The following is a 25,820-nucleotide window of genomic DNA, read 5'->3' as shown; positions in this document are numbered from 1 at the left end:
TTGTGTTTTACACCATTTTCTGTTGATTTTGAAATCTTTGGCGCTGGGTCAGACTCAAAGAGCAGGGATCCTAGACCTTGTTCCAAAGTCAAATTCATGCACTTTTTCAAGCATTTCAAAGTGCATTTTCAAACTTTTTCAGCAAATTACAGCTGTGTTAAATTACATATGTCATAAAATTAGATGTTATTGTGCTAAAACCACCAAAATGATGTTTCATGACATCATTTTACAGAAGGTTGACACATTGAAGGAAACATTACAAACTTTTGTGTTTTAAAATTTGTCAATTTAGCAAACTATAAAACCTCAATTTTAAGTGGTTTCAAGCCCTTTATTTAAAATTCAAGCACTTTTCAATCCTTGAAAACACCACATTAAAATTCAAGGATTTCCAGCACCTGCAAGAACCAATTACAGTATGTCGCTACTCAGTCTTTCTTTAGATTTCAATATTTTGTGGGTTCTTAGTTAACTGCATTTCTCTCCTCCAGGGTTTCCAAGGTAAAGTGGGTCCACCTGGGCCTCCTGGAGTTGTTGGACCTCAGGTGAGTTTTTCCGAACATGGTGCAGAATGTTCTCATTGCTGATACAGTAAACCAAATCATTTTTAACTACAAAACAACGTGTCCTCTTTTCTTTTATCCCAACACCTTCTTCCCCTCTGTGCCTTCTCCATCTCCATCCTCCAGGGTCCATCAGGAGAGACTGGCCCCATGGGCGAGCGCGGCCACCCCGGACCCCCAGGTCCACCTGGAGAGCAGGGACTTTCTGGTCCCTCAGGGAAGGAAGGCACCAAGGGAGACCCTGGACCCCCCGGAGGCCCCGGTAAAGATGGACCCGCTGGACTGAGAGGCTTCCCTGGAGAGAGAGGACTGCCTGGAACCCCTGTGAGTATGACCAAGAGACATACAGTGATCATCAGGTTTATATCGATCAGTTTGATAGCAGTAAATCGGACTTTGGATAAAAGTGTTTTGCAGAGGTGAGGTGAAAAGATTACTGATGAATCTCTTTCCTGTCTCTTCTTCCAGGGAGGTGGAGGACTGAAGGGAAGTGAAGGACCTGCCGGACCTCCTGGACCTGCTGTACGTTTCAAACACCCTAACTACAATTTATGAAATGAAAAAATGACAGTAATGTCCAGATAGCCCACTCTGTTAAAGTACTACAGTTTTCTTGCTATAGTTGATTTTATGGGTTTTATGGATGTGGTTATGAAACAGTTTCAGTTTATCTCAGTTTATCCCACTGAAGAATAAAGTACTAAGTTAATGAATACCCGCTGTAATCGACACTGTCTTTATGATGTTGTGCCTTTGTAGGGTTCTCCTGGTGAGAGGGGGCTAGCTGGTACTGCTGGACCTGTTGGACCTCCTGGCAGACCAGGCCCTCAGGGGCCTCCTGGACCCTCTGGAGAGAAGGGAGTTCCTGTGCGTATTCTTGACATTTCCATCCAATGTGCAGCGGCGCATTTAACTTGACATTTGGAGTAAGATTCCACTACTGATTCTTTGTTCTTCTTCTCTTTTTAAGGGGGAGAAAGGCCCAATTGGCCCAGCCGGTCGTGATGGAGTGCAGGGTGCCGTGGGTCTGCCTGGCCCTGCCGGATCACCTGGAGTACCCGGAGAGGATGGTGACAAGGCCAGTAACTCTTCATACCAACACTTAAAAAAACACCTTATCATGGGTTGTGATGATCATTCATTTCAGTGCTTTGTTTCAAACTTGACGTGATGTTTCTTATTGGATGCAGGGTGAGGTTGGAGAGCACGGTCAGAAGGGCGCCAAGGGAGGAAAAGGAGAGCATGTGAGTGACGCTGCATCAAGCCCCTAAGATTTCAGAAACTATCAGATTAATCTGTGTAAATAAACACATCTCTTCTCTGTTTATCGTATCACTGCTGTTTTGTTGTTTTGCTCATTGTTTGTTGGCTTGTTTATTGTTTGTTGGTAGGGTCCTCCCGGTCCACCCGGACCAATGGGTCCTGTCGGTCAGCCTGGTCCCGCTGTAAGTACAATCCTTAACTCTTTGACAGACAAAATCTAAGAGTTTGCAGTGCCACTTGGTTGAACCTAGTCCCCGGTTGTATGAACTCATTAAATATATAAATATAAAATATATAAAATTGTATCACTAATCACTAACAAAGACCACATCAACAGAGATGGATTTAGAATAGTTTAATGCATATTGTAGATGGATTGCCATGAAGATGTGTGTGTGTGTGTGTGGGGGGGGGGGGGGGGGTTAAGGGTTCAGAGGAAGGGATGAGGGATGAATGGAGTGAGACTCTTGGTCATGGATGAGATTAGAAGTTCAAATTCAATCTATCATCAGGTCACTTATTTTTATCTTCTTATCTCTTATCTCTTATGCCTTTATTTCTGTTTTTCTTCTTCTGTGGTGCAGGGTGCTGATGGAGAACTTGGACCAAGAGGCCAGCAGGGACCTTTCGGAGCTAAAGGTGACGAGGGAACCAGAGGATTCCCAGGAGCTCCAGGACCCATCGGACTGCAGGTAAATTAAAAGACAAAATACTCACGTTTATTTGATATAAATATTTAGATCAGGTTATGAGCTACACTCTTGTGCTAAGCTACCGAGCTAACTAATAATTTCTGTAACTTTCCCTTCTGTCCTGCAGGGTTTGCCAGGACCACCAGGTGAGAAGGGAGAGACGGGAGATGTTGGACCTCTGGTGAGTTTCACAAACACACAGCATCAGTCACAAGGACTGCTTCAGCCACTTCTTATTTATCACAATAACATCATAAACAATGATTAAAGCGAGAGCCTTTTTATGTTTCCAGGGTCCTCCAGGCCCTCCAGGACCCCGTGGCCCTGCTGGACCCAGCGGTGCTGATGTGAGTGTTTACAGCTCTTATTTATGAAATAACAACAATATGTCATCTGCATGGGTTAACCTTCTGATACTGTACTATTGTAACATAAACTGTATGTGGTGGCACAACAGCACAAACCACCACTCTGCCATGGTGTGCTTATTAAGAATTATGATTATAACAAGATACTTTTAATACTAACAGTGTTACATAGGTGAGTAGAAAAACTCCATTTTGATGTGAATTATTTAGTTGTTTTGTCTAAATTGTTTTTCAGGGTCCTCAAGGTCCTCCTGGTGGTTTGGGTAATCCTGGACCTCTTGGAGAGAAGGTACAGAGATGAAGAATTTTAGCTATTAGTCCTGCAGTATTTCTGCATGAGTTTGTGTCCAAAGGAATAAAATGTTCATTACAAACTGTCCTGAGAAGAAACAGAAATACTGTTTGCTCCACAGGGAGAACCCGGTGAGAGCGGACCACCTGGAATCTTAGGAGAGCCAGGAAAGAAGGTGAGTGCCTGAGTGTCTGACACTAACACCTTGTGGGTTGAGATATCAAGAGACGGTGCCTTTACTGACTGGTTAATAGCATCCATGAGTTAACAGAGTATGTTCCCCCCTGTTGCAGGGTCCTCGTGGAGAACGCGGAGAGAAGGGAGAGTCGGGACAACCTGGGACTGCTGGACCTGCTGGAGGACGGGGGCGACCTGGAGACGACGGGCCCAAAGGCAACCCTGTACGATACCAACAGTGAAATGCACACAAACACTCACACACAGACCACAAAGATCAATGACTTTAGATTCCACTGTAGACGATACAAAGTGATTTTCACTGTAAATTCTCCTAATTTTATAGCCATGAATCCATGTGACATTTTGACCTCTAACGTTTTGTTTTTGACTCCAAATCCAGGGCCCTGTTGGTTTCCCTGGTGATCCTGGTCCCCCTGGTGAGGTTGGACCCAGAGTGAGTACCCTTATTTTAGGAATACATTCTCATCTCTTGTCTCGGGATTTTTACTTAACTGATAAAGACGAAGAAAAAAAACACTAACCCTGATCTGCTTTTACTTTAGGGTCAAGATGGTGCCAAGGGAGAGAGAGGAGAAGATGGTGAATCAGGAGAATCTGTAAGTCAAAAGATGCAACAATGCAGATATGTAAATTAATTGTGATAAAAATGCCTCAGTGTTCTCAGTGTGCTGTTTCTGTTTCATCCTATTGCAGGGCTCACCTGGACCTCCTGGTGAGAACGGACCCCCCGGCCCCCTGGGAAAGAGGGTAAGGTCACAATCGCTGGTCCTACCGCGAAAAAATATGAATGAATGCATTCCTCCATCATGCATCTTTCCTCCAATGTCACAGACTAAAGCATTTTCCTTGAATTGTAGTCTTTCACCAAGTCAACCTTTGTTGTATCATTTGATTGTTAAAAGGAGAAGAAATCATTTACTTACAAGCACCTGGTAGTGCTGCAGAAATGCATGTCCCAGAATAAGTCAGAAAGTGATATAGATTCTCTCCAGTGTTGAGGAATAGCCTGTATTTGACATACAGCTCAATGTGTAGTATAATCTAGTTATCTTTCTTGCTATATATTTGATGAAATCATGATATTTTATTATGGAAAACATTATATTTGGGGTTTTTTAATGCACTGTTTTATTTGCCAGGGCCCTGCTGGAACAAGAGGACCAGAGGGACGTCAGGGAGAGAAAGGAACTAAGGTGAGTCCAGACGATTTTAGTACTCTAAACAATACAAAATTGGTATTAATATACAACAAAACTGACATCAGATCAGGGTCTCTCAGTGTCTCTCTGACTCCACGGAAGCTATGGGGTATGGCAAATGGGCAATCAACGGGTGCTGCCATGTTGGGCGGGTTACAGCAAACGGTGCTACAAATAAAGAGATGTTTTCTGACCAGATGCTCTTCTGGTGCGTTAAGTCTGACAGAACTTTTTTGGGTGCGCTCGAAAGGATGGTTGGCAGTACTGTTATTTCTCATAGAATATATATTGTGACCTTCTGCGGACGCCTCAGTGAAAAAATCAGTCATCCCCATGTTCTATGATCATGTACCTGCCATTGAGCCTTTTAGCAAGTGCAGACTGTTCTGCACGTGTTACTCCAAAATATGACATGATGTGACAGCCTGACTTCTCCTCTTTTTATTGTCATTGGTTCTCTGAATGATTTCAGAATAAACACTGAATCTGATTTTATTCTGACAAACATTTGCAACCTGAGAATGTACCTCTCTTTCTCTTTGATGTGTTTAACTTACACTGTTATAAAATGCATGTTATTTTTCATCATTTACAGGGAGACTCAGGTGCTGTTGGCCCCCCAGGAAAAACTGGCCCTGTCGGGCCCCAGGGTCAACCAGGAAAACCAGGAACAGAAGGTCTCAGAGGACTCCCAGGATCAGTGGTCAGTAAACATTTAAATGTGTTTTTTTATTTGTTAATGAAAGCACTAACTAATGCAATATTTAAGTAACAAGTGATGTGTGGATGGCCACCTGCTGAACGCATTTCTAACTGTTTCAGGGTGAGCAAGGATCTCCAGGACTGGCTGGACAGAAAGGACCACCTGGACCTCTTGTAAGACAACAATGCCTTTGTATTGTCATGTATCTACTCTGCGTCTTTGACATGCACAACATTCAGTAAAAAAAATAAACTTCCATCTCTTCCATCCCTTCCATCCTCTCTCATCTCCTGTTCTCTGCTGTCTTCCTCGTCTCCTTTTCTTTCTCTTCTTCTCCTCCTGCAGGGACCTCCTGGATTGCCTGGCCTGCGTGGAGAACCTGGTGCCAAGGGAGAGAAGGGACACCCAGGTCTTATCGGTCTCATTGGACCCCCAGGAGAGCAGGGAGAGAAGGGAGACCGAGGCATGCCTGGGCCTCAGGGATCCTCTGGATCAAAGGGAGAGTCTGTAAGTCCAACCTGAGGGCCACTCAACCACCATTATTCACATTGATAATGTAATACCAATTTATGTTTACTATTGTCATGTCTCGTGTTTTATCACAGGGAATGTCTGGAGGCACCGGTCCCCTCGGCCCCGCTGGTCCCCCTGGTCTGCCTGTGAGTGCCTGTACTCTTTTAATGTGCCATCTCACTTTTTTCTTTCTCTTGGCTCAGTTTCCAACATGTTATTAAGTTCCATTGTAATTAGTGACAGACATAAAACACTGAAGGATGGTCACCATCATTACACTAAAGCTTTATATCTTTTACAGGGTCCTCAAGGTATCAAAGGAGCTAAAGGATCTTCTGTGAGTATACTTGAAGAGTGTTTGTACCCCGATAATTGATGAAATTGTTCACAAAAGATGCATCAACGTGGATCTGCTTCTTGAATCTTTCCTCTCGCTGCTGTGTTTAGGGAGGAGCTGGTCCAAAGGGAGAAAAGGGTGTACAAGGACCCCCTGGACCTCCAGTAAGTACTTCATTATCATTTAAATTCTGCTCACTTCATTGCACCTCACTGTTGATCGTCAGTTAATTGATTAACCTTGCTCCCCAGGGCCCACCAGGTGAGGTCATTCAGCCTCTGCCCATCCAGAGGAGTCCTAAGTCCAAGCGTTCCATCGACGCCAGCCAGCTGCTTCCCGAGACCGACTCTGACATGCCTGCATCTGACGCCACTGGCACTGAGTTCCTGATGGGCAGCGAAGGCATGGAGGAGATATTCGGCTCTCTAAACTCACTGCGACAAGAGATCGAGACCATGCGTTTCCCTCTGGGCACCCAGGACAGCCCTGCACGCACCTGCCAAGACCTGCACCTCAGCCAGCCAGACCTCAAAGACGGTAAGGGAATCAGCCCTGAATGTAGTAATGTTCACTTCATCTGGTTTTGGTCCTGTTGTTTGCGATGACTGTTGTTTCAACATGTGGACGATGCTAAACAACAAGTCTTTTTTTACATTGAATAAGTCACAACTAGACTCTTAAGAGTTTTAACCTTTTATCCACCTTTGTTTCTCTCTGTCGCCCTCTGCAGGAGAGTACTGGATTGACCCCAACCAGGGCTGCTCCAGAGACTCCTTCAAGGTCTTCTGTAATTTCACCAACGGAGCAGAGACGTGTCTGTACCCCAGCAAGAGCATCAACACGGTCAGTCAGCCCACATAATCAACAGCACTGTAAAACCTTCTCAAAATCCTGGGAAACTGAATCTCCCAACACTAACTCTGAAGTGTCTGAGTTAAGAATTTCATTAACCTTAACATGTAGAGGAAAGGGCATTTGTGGAAAAGAAAAAAGGTGGAATACTAATCAGTGTTGGTGGAGGTTTGTCCACATTCCAGAAACTAATTTCCAAATTGCATCTGCTCAATAAGATTTTCATATTCTCACATTTGTAACAAGTTCTGTAATGATTCAGAAAAACTTAAGGTTGGTGCAAAATAGTCTTACTTTCCATCACAAGATGCATTTATTTATTTGTGCCAAAATAAACAAATCAAACTGCTATTTGATGTGAATCATTCTGGTGGCAGGTGAAGATGAGCTCCTGGGACAACGAGACTCCAGGATCCTGGTACAGTCAGTTTACCACTGGTAGTAAGGTTAGCAACCCTCTGTGACATGAAATCTGGCTGTAAAACTTTAGTCTTTAGTTCATTAGCCTCTATTTTGTTCTCATCATCTATTTTCTCTTCCCAACTCACCTTCTTACCCTTCTTGCCCCCTTTTTCACTTTCATCATTCCTTTTATCTGCTTGTCCTTCCTCCAAATCCTGTTCTGTTACCTCCTCTTCCTCCTCTTCATACTCCTCCTCCTCCCAGTTCACTTACATGGACTCTACCGGTGAGCCTGTGGGTGTGGTCCAGCTGGGCTTCCTGCGCCTCTTGAGCGTCCAGGCCCGCCAGAACCTCACCTACCACTGCCACCGCTCAGTGGCCTGGGCCGACCGAAGCGCCAAGAACAATTACAACAGGGCGCTGCACCTGCTGGGAGCCAACGAAGACAAGCTGAGCTACGAGACCAACCCTTACATCAAAGCTTTGGTCGATGGCTGCTCTGTGAGTTTACACACATAAACTAACTCTACGCTGTTGAAGACTCCATGTTATCGAGTCATCCTGGAAATAAGTGTATCTTCGATATTGACTCAATTCCATGCACTCGTAAACATAACCCATCCAACATCTAGAGCAGACAACACATTTTTTAACTTCTTCCTGTTCTATCACAGGAAACTGCCCCACTTGGTTTTCACTGCAGATTGCACACTCTCTGTGTTATGTCTTTAGACTGTATGAAATGTCCCAGGAAAAGGAAACGCATCACATTAGGAACATTTCATCGGACCTTTAAGTTTATGAACGTCAGAGGGTTCCCCACCTGCCTCTACAACTGTTCAACATGCTATTGATATTTTCTTAGAATGAATATATTGTTAGCTTAGACTCTGACGTCACATATCATGAAGTAAACTTACTTAAAGTACACAAAATATAAGACGAAAGAATGCTGTTTCCCCCTTCGTTGAGAATCACAGGAGAAACCACACCACTGCAACTTAAAAAAGCCCACTGAGACTTCCTAAACTATGTTGTTGTCCCTGTGAACCTTACCCTTAATTTATTGTTAACATTTAGCACACAGGAGTAGTGGGCCTTCAGGGCTTCCTTCGACAATCTTTTCATAAACGTAACCAAGAGATTTCCAGCTGAAAGCCCTGAAGACTTAATTCTCCCCTGTGGTGACGTTTACAGAATGTAATAAGTATTTATCTTAACTTAACCCTTTGCAATCTACCGTCTATTGGATATAGTGTAACCCTGAACATTGTTGTGCCGTGTCTTCTGGATGAATTTTTTAGGATTGTTGTTTTAAGGAATATCTGAATACCAACATTAAAACCAAAATATATAATATGATGTTTCAAAATATGAACATAATTAAAATCATGCATGAATACCTAAATGCAACCATAGATAAACAATCTGTGTTTACAGATGTGGTACATATCTTGTTTCTGACACGTTTCTCTCTCTCTCTGTCTCTCCGCAGTATCGTAAGGGCTTTGACAGAACAGTCCTGGAGATCAACACACCACAGGTGGAGCATCTTCCTCTGCTGGATATCAAGGTGTCAGACTTTGGGGAGAGCAACCAGCAGTTTGGCTTTGAAGTGGGACCTGTCTGTTTCCAAGGCTAAAAACACACACATCCACACATCATGCAAAGAACAACACGTGCAAATACTCACGCACACACACATGCACTTAGAGACACACTTATATATGATAAACATACATGCCCAGTAATTTGTAAATTAACTTGTAAATGATATAAAAACACACACACACAAACCCACAGACACACACACTTACACACGCAGATGCTGTTTTGAGACAAACACGCACTCACGCTCAAGTACGTGCCTGGGGAAAGCAACATCCTCCCGACAATTAATGGACGTCAAAAAAAGTAAAGAGGAGTGAAATAAAAAAAAACTTGCGGAGATGAGACCATCGTTTGGGCACACGACCGCGAGAAAGGAAGAAAAAACCAGGAGAGAGTGTTCTACGGAATAAAACAGTGTTTTCTTTACCAGCAGCGAAAGGGGCCGGCCTGAGAAAGAGGGAAAGCCGGTAACTTGAGTCCCGAAGCCCCCTGTCTCCAATCCCCCTCTCACTCTTCTCTCCTCCCCGCTGTCGTTCTTTTTTATCCACTCATCTCACCCGCTCTACCTCCCCATCCTCCTCCTCCCAAAAAAGGGTCACACTTGGACATTTATTTCCATTTCCTTAATTCCACGTTCACACTGTGAGCAACGTGGTTGGCAGTCACGCTTTCATGACGGACAAGAGGTGCAAGAGGCTCCTTCTGTAGCAGTCTGCGTCTTAGATGTTTTAGTTAAATCGTGTGCTTTGGTTCACTGCTTTGGCATTTCATCCTGTAGTCATTTAGATAAACGGTTGCTCAGAATTGAGAGTTTTGAATCAACTTTTTATTTGATTTGCTCTTGCCAGAAGTTTTTCTACTCATGAACCAAAATCAAGTCATAACCACAGACATCAAAATGACAAGGAAACAGCGGTCAGTGGTTGCAAATGTTCAGCTGTTGCTAAAACAAACCTCTGGCCCATCTCTGACAGGGCTAACTCGTCGGGTCTAGTTCTGTAAGAAATGAATCAAAATCCAGTGACTTGTCGGTCACGATGCTCACATTGAAAACAGAGTAACTCTCAGCTTTAGTCTTATTAAATCAAAAAGAACCAAATAATAAAAGCCACCAGCTTCCACCCAGAATAAAAAGAGGGAATTAACCCAATCATACCAGCTGGGTCTTTCTTTGCCTTGTTTAAGCTGCCACCAAGTGAATTTCCTTCTCTTTGTAATATTGTCTTCATGACCTCCTCGCAGTTTTATTAAAATGTGATTCATATCTCAAACTGATGATTAAAATTATCTTTCTGGTGTCATGCAGCAGGGTTACTGGAGCCCGGTGTGATACAGGATTTATTCTTTTTTAAACTGGGCGATCTTTCCTCAGCCCTCTTTGAAATGTTCTTTTGTTATCATTGAACAAAACCTGCTGCATGCAGTGAGGCAGGATAGAAGATCTTAGATCAGTGAATTTAAAGCCATTCTTCTTTGTAAACTGTGCTGAACTTGACACTATTGTACTGTTGCATGTTACCGGTGCCTTTTTAAAAGGGCTGATGCTTCTTCTTTAGATCATGGATCAGGCTACCAGGGTCGCTACCACACACCAGTCCAGTATTTGCTGAGTCACTTTCTGGGTACTTTGATTATTGTTTTCCATCCAGAATACATTTTCTAATTTTGCATCCAAGCGCAGAACATCATCAAGGTTTAAATATGTATATGAGATTCAAAGTTCCCACCTTCTTCTTTCATACAGCAATTCTTTTTCTTGAAAGAAACTACGTGGCAAGGTGCTAATTATACCAAAGCATAAACGTTTTAGTATTCACTTTGAGTCCTTCGTTTTTCCTTTAGTCTCTTTTACAATTTCATGAAGCTTTTTACTGGGGAAAATGTGCATTACATTCCATTTGTACAGAAATAGTGATATTCTATTGTATTTATTTAAAACAAACAGGGTGCTTTGAGATTAAAAAAATACACGGACCACCAAGTATTCCAGTCAGATGTGGTATATTTCATTTGTATTTATTTCCTGTAGCTGACACTTGAAGGTCAAGTGAAGCGAGCGACTCACTTGTTAAACTCACTGCCAGCCTGAGTTATGGTGCTTCTGTTCACGCCCTGTCCAAACTCCTTTTGTAGAACCAAAGAATCTGTGGCCATATTTTATTGTAATTTTCCCTTTTTAGTGTTTTCAACAACTGTACTGTGCTGTTAAATTTTGCTTCCTCTGTAATGATTAAATGGTGACTCTCCAGTTCTGTCACATGTCCTTGTTGTTGCCACTGTTTGACTTGGCGTATACAGTTTCATGCTCAGGTTAGTGCTTCACTGGGCTTTGAAATGCATCACAGAAACACATTTTGCTGAGTCAGACCCTGCATTGATCTACACTGAGGTGCTACCAATATTGACACACATTCGTCTGGTCTTTAAATTTCTATCTGAGACAGCGGGCAGGAGAACGGATGAGAGAGGGAGGAAACAGCTCTGTCAGCCACCATGGGACTAAAAGTGATTAATAAGATTATTGTTTGTAAGTATAACGTGACTATGGGGCGGTATCATACTAGGGTTCTGTTTTTTTTTATTGTCTTTTTTTTTTTGTACCTAAGCAGGGAAACGGGGCAGGATGGCCAAAACCTAAAAATGAAAACAATCTGACCTTGAGCTTCTCCAGAGAGAATGACCTCAAATATTTGTTTATACTGTGTTGAAGACAAATGTTTCAACACGAACAATATGGTGCTGAAAAGAGAAAAAAGTATTATTTTATAATGTGTGTAAGTAATTTTTTAAAAATTCTTTTTTCTGTAATATATAATCTTTTAAAAGGAGCTGCTCGACTCTTGTTTTTCTTCCAAACCCCTGTCACATAGTTCCTGTGGCTGCTCCTCATTTACACAGGTAGTTTAATAATAGACAATATCATCTACCACTAACTAAACGCTCATTATCAAAACATCTGTGTGAGCTAAAGCAGTTTTATCTCAGAAGTAACTATCTTTGACACGTGCGGTTGCACTGAAGCCCTGCTGGCTCACGGTACAGCTCAAACTGTATGTACTGTACAGCTGTAGCTATGGTGTAGTGGCGACCGCTCAAAGAAGTACATTAAACATTTGTCATTTTAATACTATGATTATAACAGCTTAACCCTTCATGTAACATTACTTAAATGATCTAATACGTGGTTTCTAAGTGCGGCCTGCGGGGCAATAGTGGCCCTCATTAATAGTTTGTGTTGCCCTGCCTTATATTTTAATTGTTTGCAGTGCATTTCAATACTTTCACTTCAATAGCTTAGATTTACTACCCTTAACAAGCTTCTTTCGGGTTAGGAAAGACAACTTATAAAAAGCTAATGGTTGCAAGACAACTGAAAACTCTGAACTCAGTAAGTATGTGAGGATCCCCGGGATGTTTTCAATAAAAGTCATAGTATAGTGTGTCCTAAAAACGTCATACTGGCTATTGTCACAACAAAGTAATAGTATAGTATGTTGTAGGAAAAAGTCATATGACTCCTTTTTATAAAAGTCATAGTATTGCATGTCATAGTCAAAAAGGTCAAAATAAAACAGTCATAGCATAGTTTGTTGAGAAAGTCAAGAAAAGTCAAAGTATGTCGAAAAAAGTCAAAATATGTCAAAATATAATTTGTCCAAAAAGTGCTTAAATCAGTCGTAGGAGAGCATATCTAAAACAGTCGTAGCATAGTTTATTAAGTAAAGTCATAGTAGAGTGCGTTCAAAAAATTAGCCTCTTCAAAAAGTCCAAATATGTCCAAAAGATGCTTCCAACAGTGACGGCATAGTTTGTTGAAAAAACGCCAAAAAATCCTAGTGTGTCGAAAAAATAAGCCCCCCCAAAAAAGTCATAGTAGTTTAGTATGTCATAACAATTCATAGTTTAGTATGTCGTAAAAGAAGTCGTTAAGAATTCATAGTATAGTATGTCATAGTCTTTAATGTCCGCCCTGAGTGCAGTTAGTGTGGGTCAGGAAAGAAAGGACGGAGCTTTACAGACATTTTAAAGGGAAAAGTAAAATAGTTTGAATTCCGAGCTTTCAAAATAAAATACAAGATTCTGTATAGAAATATTACAAACATGTTTATTGGCAGAAAGGACGGCTTTACACAGTACAGTACATGTTCACGGTCAGGTTTATGAAACATAATCATCAGTAATCATGACTAAAGTGCAACTGAAGTAGATTTTTATTAACAATCAAATCAACCATGAAGCAGCTGCCCTCCTCTTCACAGACGACTTATCCCATGAACAGTCCACCTGACAAAGAGACACAAGCATGAGCATGATGAAGAGGAATGAAATTCAGAGTGTTTTCACAGGTAACTGATTCTCACTTCACCTGTCACTTCAACACTGGCTCCTGTGATGTATCGAGAGTCATCTGAAGCAAGAAAGGCACAAACATCAGCGACCTCTGGAGGGGGACAAAGAGAAGGACGAGTCAACAGTGTGACCCTGTCTTGGAAACTGCGCAGGTCAGAGTCACACACACACACACGTAGACAAAGTGTCCTTCATTTCTCTGTGCAGGAGAAAAACTGATGTGTGGAGAAGTGATGGAGAGGCAGGAGAAGTATTTATAACTGTCAAATCATATTTCAAGGTCTTTAACGTTCACCACGACACCAAAATCTTTATAACTGGTATAATAAGAAACCTGAGACCAACGTGGAAACTGTTTTCGAAGTTTAGATTTTAGTGTTAAACATTTAAAATGAGTTATAAATAGTTATGAAAGTCAATGAAACGCAGTGTGCAGGTCTGCAGAGTCCTCACTGACCTGCAGGCTCACCCATTCTTCCCAAAGGCACCAAGGACTTCATCTGAAACACAAACAGCGTGAAAGTGCAGATTTAGGGAGCAGCTTTACTTCTTTAGGGGGCTTCAGACTGCTTGTAGGAAGGCTGTTGAGACAGTCTGTGGGGGTCTGCACTTGTACATAACTTAACTTGTACTTAACTTGTTCTTTGCCCTTTGTACGGCATTATTTTACTGTTTCACTGGTTGTGTTGTGTGTTGTGTGTTGTGTCTCCTGTGTGTTCAGTCAGTCTGTAACTTTGTGTTTTGCTGCTGCCGACCTGAACCCTAACTCTAACTCTAACCCTACCTCTCTTGCAAATGAGACCCTGGGTCTCAAAGAGATTTGACCTGTTTAAATAAAGGTTCATATATAAATAAAAAATAAAATAAGGAGCACTGTCACGATCACGATCACAGGTTTCATGTGATTGGACTCGAATGATGGATAAGTTGTAACTATATTTTTCATACTCATTTTATCAGGTTGATAAAAAGTCAAAAGTCTCTTAAATGTGAATAGTTTCTTTCCTCCTCTATGACAGAAAACTGGTTATGTTTGAGTTATGGACTAAACGAGAGGACGTCATCTTGATCCACATTTTTCAACTTTTTCTTAAATTTTAGAGACCAAACTAATAAAAATAATCTTCTGATTAATGGACATGAACATGAGTTTGTTAGTTGATATTAGAGGGTTCAACCAGATCCCCCCATTTACTTAATGTTAATTTAATCATTTCTGTTTGGTGAATGTTGAACTTTATTTAAATGGCTTCACTTGCACATATAAGGTATATGCTACATATACAGTATATATATATATATATATATATATACTGTATATATATATATATATATATACAGTATATATATATATATATATATATATACTGTATATATATATATATATATATACTGTGTATATATATATATATGTGTATATATATATATATATATATATATATATATATATATATACGGTATATATATATATATATATATATATATATATATATATATATATATATATATATATATATATATACGGTATATATATATATATATATATATATATATGTATATATATATATATATATATATATATATATATACTGTATATATATATATATGTATATATATATACCGTATATATATATATATATATATATATATATATATATATACCGTATATGTAGCAGAATATTACTGCAGCAGTTTCGGCCTCAGTCTTGATTTTACTCCTGATAGATGACATGTTTCTAAATCTGTGTGTACCGGGGTGTGTGTGTGTGTGTGTGTGTGTGTGTGTGTGTGTGTGTGTGTGTGTGTGTGTGTGTGTGTGTGTGTGTGTGTGTGTGTGTGTGTGTGTGTGTGTGTGTGTGTGTGTGTGTGTGTGTGTGTGTGTGTGTGTGTGTGTGTGTGTGTGTGTGTGTGTGTGTGTGTGTGTGTGTGTGTGTGTGTGTGTGTGCGTGCTTGTGTTGTACCTTGCTAATAACCTTCTCTGGAACTTTATCTGTCATCGGCGTCGATATGAAACCTGGCAGCACACAATTACACCGAATCCCAAACCTGGAGAAGAAGAGAAAATTACTTCTATTTCCGTTTAAAATACTTTGAATGTAATTAGCTGTGTGTGTGTGTGTGTCATGATGTGTGGCTTCAGACTCTTCACACCTGCTGAGCTCTTTGGCAGCGCTCCTGGTTAAACCCTCCACTCCTGCTTTAGAGGCGGCGTAATTTGCCTGTCCGATGTTTCCCACCTACAAACATTACACACACAGACACGAGGACACTGTAGCTTTTTCTGCCAGAGTTCAAACCATCCACCAGATACCTTCTCAGAGGACTCACACACACATTTACCAGCTCCTGAAATGTGTGGCTTTGGTTTTCATATTGTGTTTTTGAGAATAAAAATATATTCTTGATGGATTTCTGCAACTGCATTCTTCTGTCTTATGCTTTGGAAGATGCTGATCAGAAAATGACATTCTCTTAAAACGTTTCTGGATAAAAAACTTTAAAGCTTCAGCTAAATATTAATCCTGTACAACAGAGACGGTGTGACTGCTGGCTTCTCACCTTTCCCACGATGCTGCCCACAGTAATGAGGGATCCTTTGGGGGCTCCACAGGCCACCAGAGCTTGAGCGACAGCCTGAAGGACCAAGAATGAACCCTGGAAGAGACGCAGGAGGAAAGACGACTGAATTAATCACTTCATTCTTTTCTGTTCTCTGGTCTTCATTTAATATGCAGTGTTAACTTTCACTGTTTCACACAACAGGAAGAGAGCGATGAAGGTTGGAGCAGGGCTGTCTGATGAGCAACAAACTATGAGGAATATGTGCTGCAGAAGAAGTAATGTGGGATGTTTCTTCTGCCAGAGCCAATGCTGATGAGGTACATACTACACTACATACTACTACTACTACTACTACTACTACTACATACTCAAACTGTCACATTCATAATTCTGGGAGCGAATTAACATTGTGTAGATTTTGTTTTCTAAGAAAAGACAACAGAGGGTTGAGTTTTTCTTCATCTTATTCTGAGCTGCGGTGATGGAATAAGAGTGTGAGAAGCATCCAGACTGACAAAGGGAAAGGTGAGGTCTGTTCAGCTTCAGGACAGGTCACCGTGGTTATCTTGTTTAAAAGCGAGCCAGCTTTGAGATAAACCTGAAAAGTTAAGTCCAAAGAAAGCTGGATAATCCAATACTCTCGCTCCCCAGGAGGGGGGCATGCAAAGGACTATGGTTGACCCTTAAATGGAATCAAATACAACAACTTACTGACTTATATCACTGACTGACAACACAAATTATATGTATTTATATTAAAAAGAAATATATTGTTACGAAACACATTTCAACTTGTTATTCGATATCCCAACCGCAGGGGTCTGATCAACAGAACACACATGCTGAAGTAAAGATGTAAAGTAAATCAAAATGCTTTCCCAAAAAATGAGAGGCTTAAAACAGAAAAGCCAGCATAGAGAGAGAACAAGGGCATGAAAGGAGCGGAGATGGAACTGGACAAATTTCTGACCCAGAAGGTGAGGAGCTGGGCAGAGAAAAGCTGCTGCAGTGGGCTCAGTTTTAAAGCTAGAGGAAATAAAATTGGTGTCATTAAACTACACGTCATAAGGCGTCTATTGGTATCAACCATGTCCTGTTGTCTAAATAACGAGGGCTAAAGAACGCTCAACAGTTAGGCTAGATTTTGGCGATGGGAAAAAACGTTGTTGCCATTTTCCAATAGTGTGTTTGAATATTTGGTGGGGTCCTTCAACAGTGTAGAATTGCAGACATTTGCTGGTGGTGCTGCAGTTGGTGTGGATGAGGGTCCCAGTTTGGAAAATGTCCCCCCCTGTTGTTAACTCCTAATGCCTGGCTTAAGTGCGGGCCCCAGGTGAGACGGCTGTATTACCTTCAGGTTGACCTGGATGACTTTGTCAAAATGATCCTCCTCCATGTTGAGCAGGAAGTCGTCCTGGGTGATACCTGCTGCGTTCACACACACTGAGGGAGGCTGAAAGTAGTGCGTCTGTGGAGGGAGAGGAGGACGTTAACAGTCAACAGAGAGGAAACATGCAACAGTCTCTGCAGCATTCTAACACATCAAGGGAGTAAAAGGTATTTTCATGAAAATGTTGCAGATTATGACTTTAATAGAAACAAAGTTTGCGTTGAGGTGTTTTCTGTCTTTAATACACACCTGTATACTTGTGACCAGCTTCTTTACACTCTCTTTTGACGACACATCCACCACAGCCGCCATGTGACCCTGTCCTCTGAGGTCACTCGGCAGGCTCCCGAGGGTTTCATTGGCCGACTCCTCGCTGATGTCGGCGACCACCACGGAGGCGCCCTCAGAGGCCAAGCGCTGACACACCGCCCGTCCAATCCCACTGCCTCCTCCTGTGTGGGAAGAGAGGGAGTCAGTGACACCTGAGCAGGACAGCACGTGTCGACCAAAACACCGAAGCTTTTGTTCTGCTCTTCATGCATAACTCAAGTCTTGATTTTGCCAACATTTATTGTATGTATTATTATTTTTTTATCTGTGTTGTTATTCTGCTTCCCTGCAAACTCAACATCAAGCAACAAACGTTTTATTACAAAGAGCATTAGCTTCAAATGCCTGCTGTTGGAAATGAAAGAGGTCAAATTATGCTTTTATCATTTGCATTAGAGGTAAAAAATATTATAGCCGAGGAACGATGAGAAAAATAATCTATTCATTAAACTATTTAGTCATGTGTTAACCAGACATGTTTAGCAGTCACTGGTGGATGCTTCCCCAAAGTGAGGATTAGCTGATCACTGTGTTTATGTGACTATAACGTGAATATCTTTGTGTTTTGGACTGCTGGTCAGACTGGGACACCTATACATGTGTTTCACTATTATTAACCTTCATTCATTTAATAATCAGTGTACTTAATTCATGTCAGCCCCGAACCAGGTGGTACCACTTTACTGAATGTCATGGATCAGATCTAACTTGCTATAGCTGAAGAGCAGTTGTACCAAGCTTGCGTTAGTTGATTTAAACACCCTTTAAATATCTGTCTGTCTCTCTAACATACACACGTACCGGTGACCAGTGTCAACCTTGATATAAGTCTTGCGGCAGCCGCCATGATGACTTCGTTTCCACGGTAGTTGTTTAGTTTGTGTACAAAACCTAAAGTTAGCTTAGCTAGCTAACAGCTGCTAGTCTTGACGAAGAAAAAAAACACACTTCTCCAAACTTGTGGAAAAAGACGAGCGTAATATACTACATTAATAACTGCATTGTTTTTCTACCTACACTGTAAGGTTGCACTATAAAAATCCAACCATAACAACTGAGACAAACGTTCACACGGCTCTCGTCTAATGAAGTTTTATTTTGAAAGCCTGTACCGGAAGTATCACTACATGCTATTGTCTCTAGCTTGTTGTAGCCGCGAACATGAAAACACCACAATATTAATGTTAACGTTGATCAAATTAAATAGAGATTAAAGTGAGAAAATCGGCGAACTGATAAATAAATATAAAAACTTTAATTTTTAATGTCAAAAGTGTTTATTTTCTCATTTGTGACGTTTAAAGACAAATGTGCAGTGACTCATCCACCAGCTAACAAGAAAGCGAACTCAGCTGCGCGAGACAATGGACGTTACTAGAGACCGGAAATGCTCCAGGAGCCAGTTACGCGACTGACATGATGATCGGTAATTTATGAGGTTTCTATAAAGTTGGGATAAAGTGCTGACTCACCGCCTTCTCTCTGAGAGTCACGGGTCAGACATGTCGGTAACGGCCCCGTTACATTAACGGCTGACTAACGGCGTCTGTTGCTGCGTCACGCGGCGGCTCAGAGTCTGACGTTAATGTTGACCGAGTGGGGAAATAGTTACTCATGTAACGCGAATATGTGGGTTTATATTTCATCACTTTGTGTTCCCACATGATTGGATTTGGTAAATTATCCGCCGTTTGTTTACTTCAAACCGGAAATACCGTTGGCAGTGCGCGCAATGCATCATGGGATAAGGAACACCATATATTAATGCTTTTATTTTGGTAGTAAAGACAGGAAGTAGTAGAAGTATCACTTTGTAGTTTTGTCTTGACAGTTGTGCCCTTTGTTGTGTGACTGACTTTGTAAAGTTTATGGTTAAAGACAAATAAATAAATGCGTGAATTTATGAAGAAATAATTAACAAATGTATTCATAGATAAATACAATAATAAATAAATGCATAAATACATAGATGAATAAAAAATAAATACATTGATGAATACACTTATAAATTAATGCTTTACATTTATTTCTATATTTTTGTTCAGCTACATTTATTCATTTATTTATGTTTTTCTGTGTCCATATGTTAATGAGGTAGAAGGTCCCATTTATTCATGGGTTTATTAAAAGGCTTTTATTTCATTCATTTATTCCCGCATTTATTTATTTATCGATATATTTATGCATGTATTTATTGAGACTTACGGCATGTGTAGTCCTACATTTAAGAGTGCTGCTTTCACAATGAAAAACAGATTGGTTAACAACCCTTACAGCCGTTTCCTCTTTGCTGTGGACAGTTTTATCATTTATAAACTCCATAATTTACTGTAAATGCATCATGAACTGAACAATGAAAGAAAAGTGTTCACAGAAAGTCTTAATGTGCTATTGTGTTAGCGCTTGGTAGAGTTTATGGTTAAAGCAGCGTTTCTAACCCGATATAATACAATCCCGTGTGAAACACTGCCCCCCGGTGGTCACAGTGCGGTACTACACCATGTGTGCTGTAGTACCGCACTGTGACCACCAGAGGGCAGTGAACAGACAGGATTACGTTTCTCCTTGCCAGTCTATGCTCACCAACTATCAACAAGTGTGTAAATTGTGTATTTATCAACTGATTTCTGACATTAAAACATTACAGTAACTGTAATATGTTTGGTTCTCAAGTCTCTTTGTCTCTAAACAATAAGAAAATATGGAGTTTCCTGTGGCGGCCGCCTGTTTTCATGGATTTCTGACCAGTAGATCATAAAACTACTTCCTGGGAAATATGGAGGACTAAAAACATTTCAAACGTCTCAATTAAATGTGTAAATGTGAAATGAATAAATACACAAATAAATTAATAAATAAATGCTGAAATAAGTTATGTATTTATGTAAATGTATAAAATAAAGGTCATCGTTCTCCCCAAAGCAGTTTCATTGGAACATGGTAACAATAATCTCCTTATTTTGGCAAAATACTTTATACACAAATGTTGTTTCTTAAAAACCTTTTCCTATTTTTATGTATTTATGAATGAGAAATATGTAAAATGTAAAATTGCAAAAAAATCCACATATTTATGAATATCAAAATACATTTGACCTGACTGACGGGTATTTTTATTTAAATGTACTTGTTTTTTATTATATTTATCATTATTATTATTGTTATTATTATCGTTATTATTATTATTATTATATGTAGTATTATTATTATCATTTCGTTTTGTCTAGTATTTTATTTATTTATCTGTTTCTGTTGTCACTCACTCGCTCGGTTGTTTATATTGTAAATAATAATTTGTATCATCTTGAATATGTCTTTTTGCTGTAATCACGTGATCCTGGCTGTACACTGCCCTCTGGTGGTCACAGCGCGTTACTACAACACTGCTGTCAAGATGTAGTTACGCACCATGTCCACCGGAGGGCGGTGTTTACACGTGGTTTTGATCACATAGTGTTATAAACGCTGCCTTTAACCAGGAACTCCACCAAGCGCCAAAGCTGCTAAAGCAAACGCATATTAAGAATTACGGTGAACACATTTGAACTTTGTAAATGATATTTTTATAGGATATTATGGATTTCAGGAATCTAACACTCCGCAGCAAAGGGGAAACGGCTGTGAGGTTTGTCAACCAATGTGTTTTTCATTGTGAATACAGCACTCTTATATATATATGACTGAACATGACTTAAGTCTCAATAAATATAATAGATAAATGCATTAAATCCATGAATAAATGATGTAATTATATATGTATCAATGTATTTATTCAGATATTTATTTATTAATGTATTTATGCATTTATCATTTTATTCATATTATAATTGAAATAATGTACTGTAAATGCATCATAAACTGAATAATGAAAGAAAAGTGTTCACCGAAAGTCTTAATGTGCTATTGTGTTAGCGCTTGGTAGAGTTTATGGTTAAAGCAGCGTTTCTAACCCTATATAATACAATCCCGTGTGAAACACTGCCCCCCGGTGGTCACAGCGCGGTACTACACCAGGTGTGCTGTAGTACCGCACTATGACCACCAGAGGGCAGTGAACAGACAGGATTACGTTGCTCCTTGCCAGTCTATGCTCGCCAACTATCAACAAGTGTGTGAATTGTGTATTTATCAACTGATTTCTGACATTAAAACATTACAGTCATTGTAATATATTTGGTTCTCAAGTCTCTTTGTCTCTAAACAATAAGAAAATAGGGAGTTTCCTGTGGCGGCCGCCTGTTTTCATGGATTTCTGACCAGTAGATCATAAAACTACTTCCTGGGAAATATGGAGGACTAAAAACATTTCAAACGTCTCAATTAAATGTATAATTGTGAAATTAATAAATACACAAATGAATTAATAAATAAATGCTGAAATAAGTTATGTATTTATGTAAATGTCAAAAATAAAGGTCATCGTTCTCCCCAAAGCAGTTTCATTGGAACATGGTAACAATAATCTCCTTATTTTGGCAAAATATTTTTTGCCAATTTTTGGCGAAATGTCGTTTCTTAAAAACCTATTCCTATTTTTATGTATTTATAAATGAGGAATATGTAAAATGTTGTAAAATTAAAAAAAAAAACAAATTTTTATGAATATCAAAGTACATTTGACCTGTCTGACCTCTTGCAATTTATCAAAATGTACTTGTTTTTTATTATATTTATTATTATTATTATGATGATGATTATTATTATTATTATTATGATGATTATAATTATTATTATTATATGTAGTATTATTGTGATTATTTCGTTTTGTCTAGTATTTTATTTATTTTTATTTCATTTATCTGTTTTTGTTGTCACTCACTTGCTCGGTTGTTTATATAGTAAATAATAATTTGTATCATCTTGAATATGTCTTTTTGCTGTAATCATGTAATCCTGGCTGTACACTGACCTCTGGTGGTCACAGCGCGTTACTACAACACTGCTGTCAAGTTAGACGTAGTTACATAGCATTACTTCCGTTGAGCGCTTTCAAAATAAAATCAAGAGCGGGAGGGCGGTGTTTCTAAGTGATTTTATTCCACTGTTCTGGACGTTTCTGTCGGTGCTCACTGTGGTGTAGTGGTTAGCACTGTTGCTTCAGATTTAACAAGTTACGAGTTCGCAACCCGGTTGGGGCCTTTCTGTGTGGAGGTGTTGGAGCACGTTCTCCGTTTGGCGTCCTGTCCAGGGTGGACCCCGCCCCGCGCCCGATGTCAGCTGAGATCGGTTCCAGCGACCCTGACCCCGGCATAAGCTGCTGAAGATGAGACAAGACAATAAATAAAATTATAATATGAATAAAATAATAAATGCACAGTTAAATATAATTATGCATGTTTTTATTCTTTCTATATTTTTTTATTTATACATTTTATATATGAGTGCTGTATTGTATGTGTGTGAAAAACACATTGGTTGACCCTGGGCAGGACCTGCCCAGGGTCAACCAATGTGTTTTTCATCGTGACCCTGGACAGGACACAGAGACAGACAACCATTCACACCTACGGGTGGGTTGGATTCATCAAGTAACCAAACACGTGCAAGTGTTTTGATTTCAGAGAGAGCCCACGCAGACACGGGGACAACACGCAAACTCCACACAAAAGGGGCCCATTCGGGATGCGAACTTGAAACTTGCTAGCTGTGTGGCGACAGTGCTGACCACTACACCACCGTGTGACCCGTCAGGTTTGTTTATAACAGTGTGTGATAAAATTACGTGGAAACACCGCCCTCCGGTGGACATAATGCGTTACTACATCTTCGCTCTTGATTTTATTTTGAAAGGGCTCAACGGAAGTATTGCTATGTAACTACGTCTAACTTGACAGCAGTGTTGTAGTAACGCGGTGTGGCCACCAGAGGGCAGTGTACAGCCAGGATCGCGTGATTACAGCAAAAAGACATATTCAAGATGATACAAATTAATATTTACTATATAAACAACCGAGCGAGTGAGTGACAACAGAAACAGATAAATAAATAAAATACTAGACAAAACGAAATAATAACAATAATACTACATATAATAATAATAATAATTATAATCATAATAATAATCATAATAATAATAATACATATAATAAAAAACAAGTACATTTTAATAAAATGCAAGAGGTCAGACAGGTCAAATGTACTTTGATATTCAAAAAAATGTTTTTTTAATTTTACAACATTTTACATATTCCTCATTTATAAATATGTGTATAAAGTATTTTGCCAAAATAAGGAGATTATTGTTACCATGTTCCAATGAAACTGCTTTGGGGAGAATGATGACCTTTATTTTATACATTTACATAAATACATAACTTATATCAGCATTTATTTATGAATTTATTTGTGTATTTATTCATTTCACATTTATACATTTAATTGAGATGTTTGAAATGTTTTTGGTCCTCCATATTTCCCAGGAAGTAGTTTTATGATCTACTGGTCAGAAATCCATGAATACAGGCGGCCGCCACAGGAAACTCCATATTTTCTTATTGTTTAGAGACAAAGAGACTTGAGAACCAAACATATTACAGTTACTGTAATGTTTTAATGTCAGAAATCAGTTGATAAATACACAATTCACACACTTGTTGATAGTTGGCGAGCATAGACTGGCAAGGAGCAACGTAATCCTGTCTGTTCACTGCCCTCTGGTGGTCGCAGTGCGGTACTACAGCACACCTGGTGTAGTACCGCACTGTGACCACCGGGGGGCAGTGTTTTACACGGGATTGTATTATATAGGGTTAGAAACGCTGCTTTAACCATAAACTCTACCAAGCGCTAACACAATAGCACATTAAGACTTTCTGTGAACACTTTTCTTTCATTGTTCAGTTTATGATGCATTTACAGTAAATTATGGAGTTTATAAATGATAAAACTGTCCACAGCAAAGAGGAAACGGCTGTAAGGGTTGTTAACCAATCTGTTTTTCATTGTGAAAGCAGCACTCTTAAATGTAGGACTACACATGCCGTAAGTCTCAATAAATAAATGAGTAAATTAATGCATAAATATATCGATAAACAAATAAATGCGGGAATAAATGAATGAAATTAAAGCCTTTTAATAAACCCATGAATAAATGGGACCTTCTACCTCATTAACATATGGACACAGAAAAACATAAATAAATGAATAAAATTAGCTGAACAAAGATATTTAAATAAATGTAAATCCTTTATTTAAAAATGTATTCATCAATGTATTTATTTTTTATTCATCTATGTATTTATGTATTTATTTATTAATTATTTTCTTCATTCATTTTCACATTGATTCACGCATTTATTTATTTGTCTTTAACCTAAAACTTTACAAAGTCAGTCACACAACAAAGGGCACAACTGTCAAGAAAGAAGAAGTGATACATAGTGATACTTCCTGTCATTACTACCAAAATAAAAGCATTAATATATGGTGTTCCTTATCCCATGATGCATTGCGCGCACTGTCAACGGTATTTCCGGTTTGAAGTAAACAAACGGATGATAATTTGCCAAATCCAATCATGTGGGAACACAAAGTGATGAAATATAAACCCACATATTCGCGTTACATGAGTAACTATTTCCCCACTCGGTCAACATTAACGTCAGACTCTGAGCCGCCGCGTGACGCAGCAACAGACGCCGTTAGTCAGCCGTTAATGTAACGGGGCCGTTACCGACATGTCTGACCCGTGACTCTCAGAGAGAAGGCGGTGAGTCAGCACTTTATCCCAACTTTATAGAAACCTCATAAATTACCGATCATCATGTCAGTCGCGTAACTGGCTCCTGGAGCATTTCCGGTCTCTATTAACGTCCTTTGTCTCGCGCAGCTGAGTTCGCTTTCTTGTTAGCTGGTGAATGAGTCACTGCACATTTGTCTTTAAACGTCACAAATGAGACAATAAACACTTTTGACATGAACAACGAAAGGTTTTTATTTATTTATCATTTCGCCGATTTTCTCACTTGAATCTATAAACGCTGCCTTTAACCAGGAACTCCACCAAGCGCTAAAGTAAACACATACTTGATTAAATGAAAAGAATGAATAAATGTATACATAAATAAATAAAATATTCATATGAATAAAATAATAGATGCATAAATAAATATTACAACGAATACATGTTATGTTTTGAATCTTTCTGTATTTTTTATTTACACATTTTTGTTCAACAAAATTAATTATTT

The 25,820-nt window shown here is 39.5% G+C and overlaps 2 protein-coding genes across 5 annotated transcripts in view; one reads left to right on the top strand and one right to left on the bottom strand.

Annotated features, from left to right (window-relative positions):
- The window catches only part of col11a2 (collagen, type XI, alpha 2), a 49,699-nt gene extending 38,452 nt beyond the window's left edge, over nt 1-11,247 (top strand). For all 4 annotated transcript variants that reach the window (XM_083925879.1, XM_083925878.1, XM_083925877.1 and 1 more), the window contains 28 exons: nt 495-548; nt 693-890; nt 1,035-1,088; nt 1,326-1,433; nt 1,537-1,644; nt 1,757-1,810; nt 1,958-2,011; nt 2,414-2,521; nt 2,649-2,702; nt 2,815-2,868; nt 3,125-3,178; nt 3,303-3,356; nt 3,475-3,582; nt 3,762-3,815; nt 3,925-3,978; nt 4,076-4,129; nt 4,522-4,575; nt 5,177-5,284; nt 5,404-5,457; nt 5,630-5,791; nt 5,890-5,943; nt 6,099-6,134; nt 6,245-6,298; nt 6,386-6,671; nt 6,865-6,977; nt 7,364-7,432; nt 7,653-7,889; nt 8,884-11,247. In XM_083925879.1, coding sequence (XP_083782005.1) covers nt 495-548; nt 693-890; nt 1,035-1,088; nt 1,326-1,433; nt 1,537-1,644; nt 1,757-1,810; nt 1,958-2,011; nt 2,414-2,521; nt 2,649-2,702; nt 2,815-2,868; nt 3,125-3,178; nt 3,303-3,356; nt 3,475-3,582; nt 3,762-3,815; nt 3,925-3,978; nt 4,076-4,129; nt 4,522-4,575; nt 5,177-5,284; nt 5,404-5,457; nt 5,630-5,791; nt 5,890-5,943; nt 6,099-6,134; nt 6,245-6,298; nt 6,386-6,671; nt 6,865-6,977; nt 7,364-7,432; nt 7,653-7,889; nt 8,884-9,030 — 2,598 coding nt within the window. In that variant the 3' untranslated portion in view covers nt 9,031-11,247. The remainder of the gene's footprint in view (nt 1-494; nt 549-692; nt 891-1,034; nt 1,089-1,325; nt 1,434-1,536; nt 1,645-1,756; nt 1,811-1,957; nt 2,012-2,413; nt 2,522-2,648; nt 2,703-2,814; nt 2,869-3,124; nt 3,179-3,302; nt 3,357-3,474; nt 3,583-3,761; nt 3,816-3,924; nt 3,979-4,075; nt 4,130-4,521; nt 4,576-5,176; nt 5,285-5,403; nt 5,458-5,629; nt 5,792-5,889; nt 5,944-6,098; nt 6,135-6,244; nt 6,299-6,385; nt 6,672-6,864; nt 6,978-7,363; nt 7,433-7,652; nt 7,890-8,883) is intronic.
- A 1,899-nt stretch (nt 11,248-13,146) lies between these two features.
- On the bottom strand, nt 13,147-18,927 carry hsd17b8 (hydroxysteroid (17-beta) dehydrogenase 8). The gene is made up of 9 exons (XM_083925895.1): nt 18,433-18,927; nt 17,551-17,753; nt 17,263-17,379; nt 15,909-16,004; nt 15,501-15,586; nt 15,311-15,395; nt 13,807-13,849; nt 13,366-13,440; nt 13,147-13,283 (listed from the first exon to the last, which is right to left on the bottom strand). Exons 1-9 carry the CDS (start codon nt 18,476-18,478, stop codon nt 13,264-13,266), a joined length of 771 nt encoding a protein of 256 aa, XP_083782021.1. The 5' UTR covers nt 18,479-18,927; the 3' UTR covers nt 13,147-13,263.
- Nucleotides 18,928-25,820: the final 6,893 nt, after the last annotated feature.

This window comes from Echiichthys vipera (genome assembly GCF_963691815.1).
Source record: "Echiichthys vipera genome assembly, chromosome: 13".
Lineage (NCBI taxonomy): Eukaryota > Metazoa > Chordata > Actinopteri > Perciformes > Trachinidae > Echiichthys > Echiichthys vipera.
The sequence above is the reverse complement of the archived record's forward strand: the minus strand, read 5'-3'. Positions and strand labels throughout refer to the sequence as shown.

Bases quoted from the DNA above. Each gene is read 5' to 3' on its own strand.
- hsd17b8 (XM_083925895.1), bottom strand. From the start codon at position 18,478: ATGGCGGCTGCCGCAAGACTTATATCAAGGTTGACACTGGTCACCG. The intron at 13,441-13,806 runs GTCAGTGAGGAC...GTCCCCCTCCAG, and splicing joins AAGAATGGGTGAGCCTGCAG to AGGTCGCTGATGTTTGTGCC. The intron at 13,284-13,365 runs GTGAAGTGAGAA...TCTCTTTGTCAG, and splicing joins AGCCAGTGTTGAAGTGACAG to GTGGACTGTTCATGGGATAA.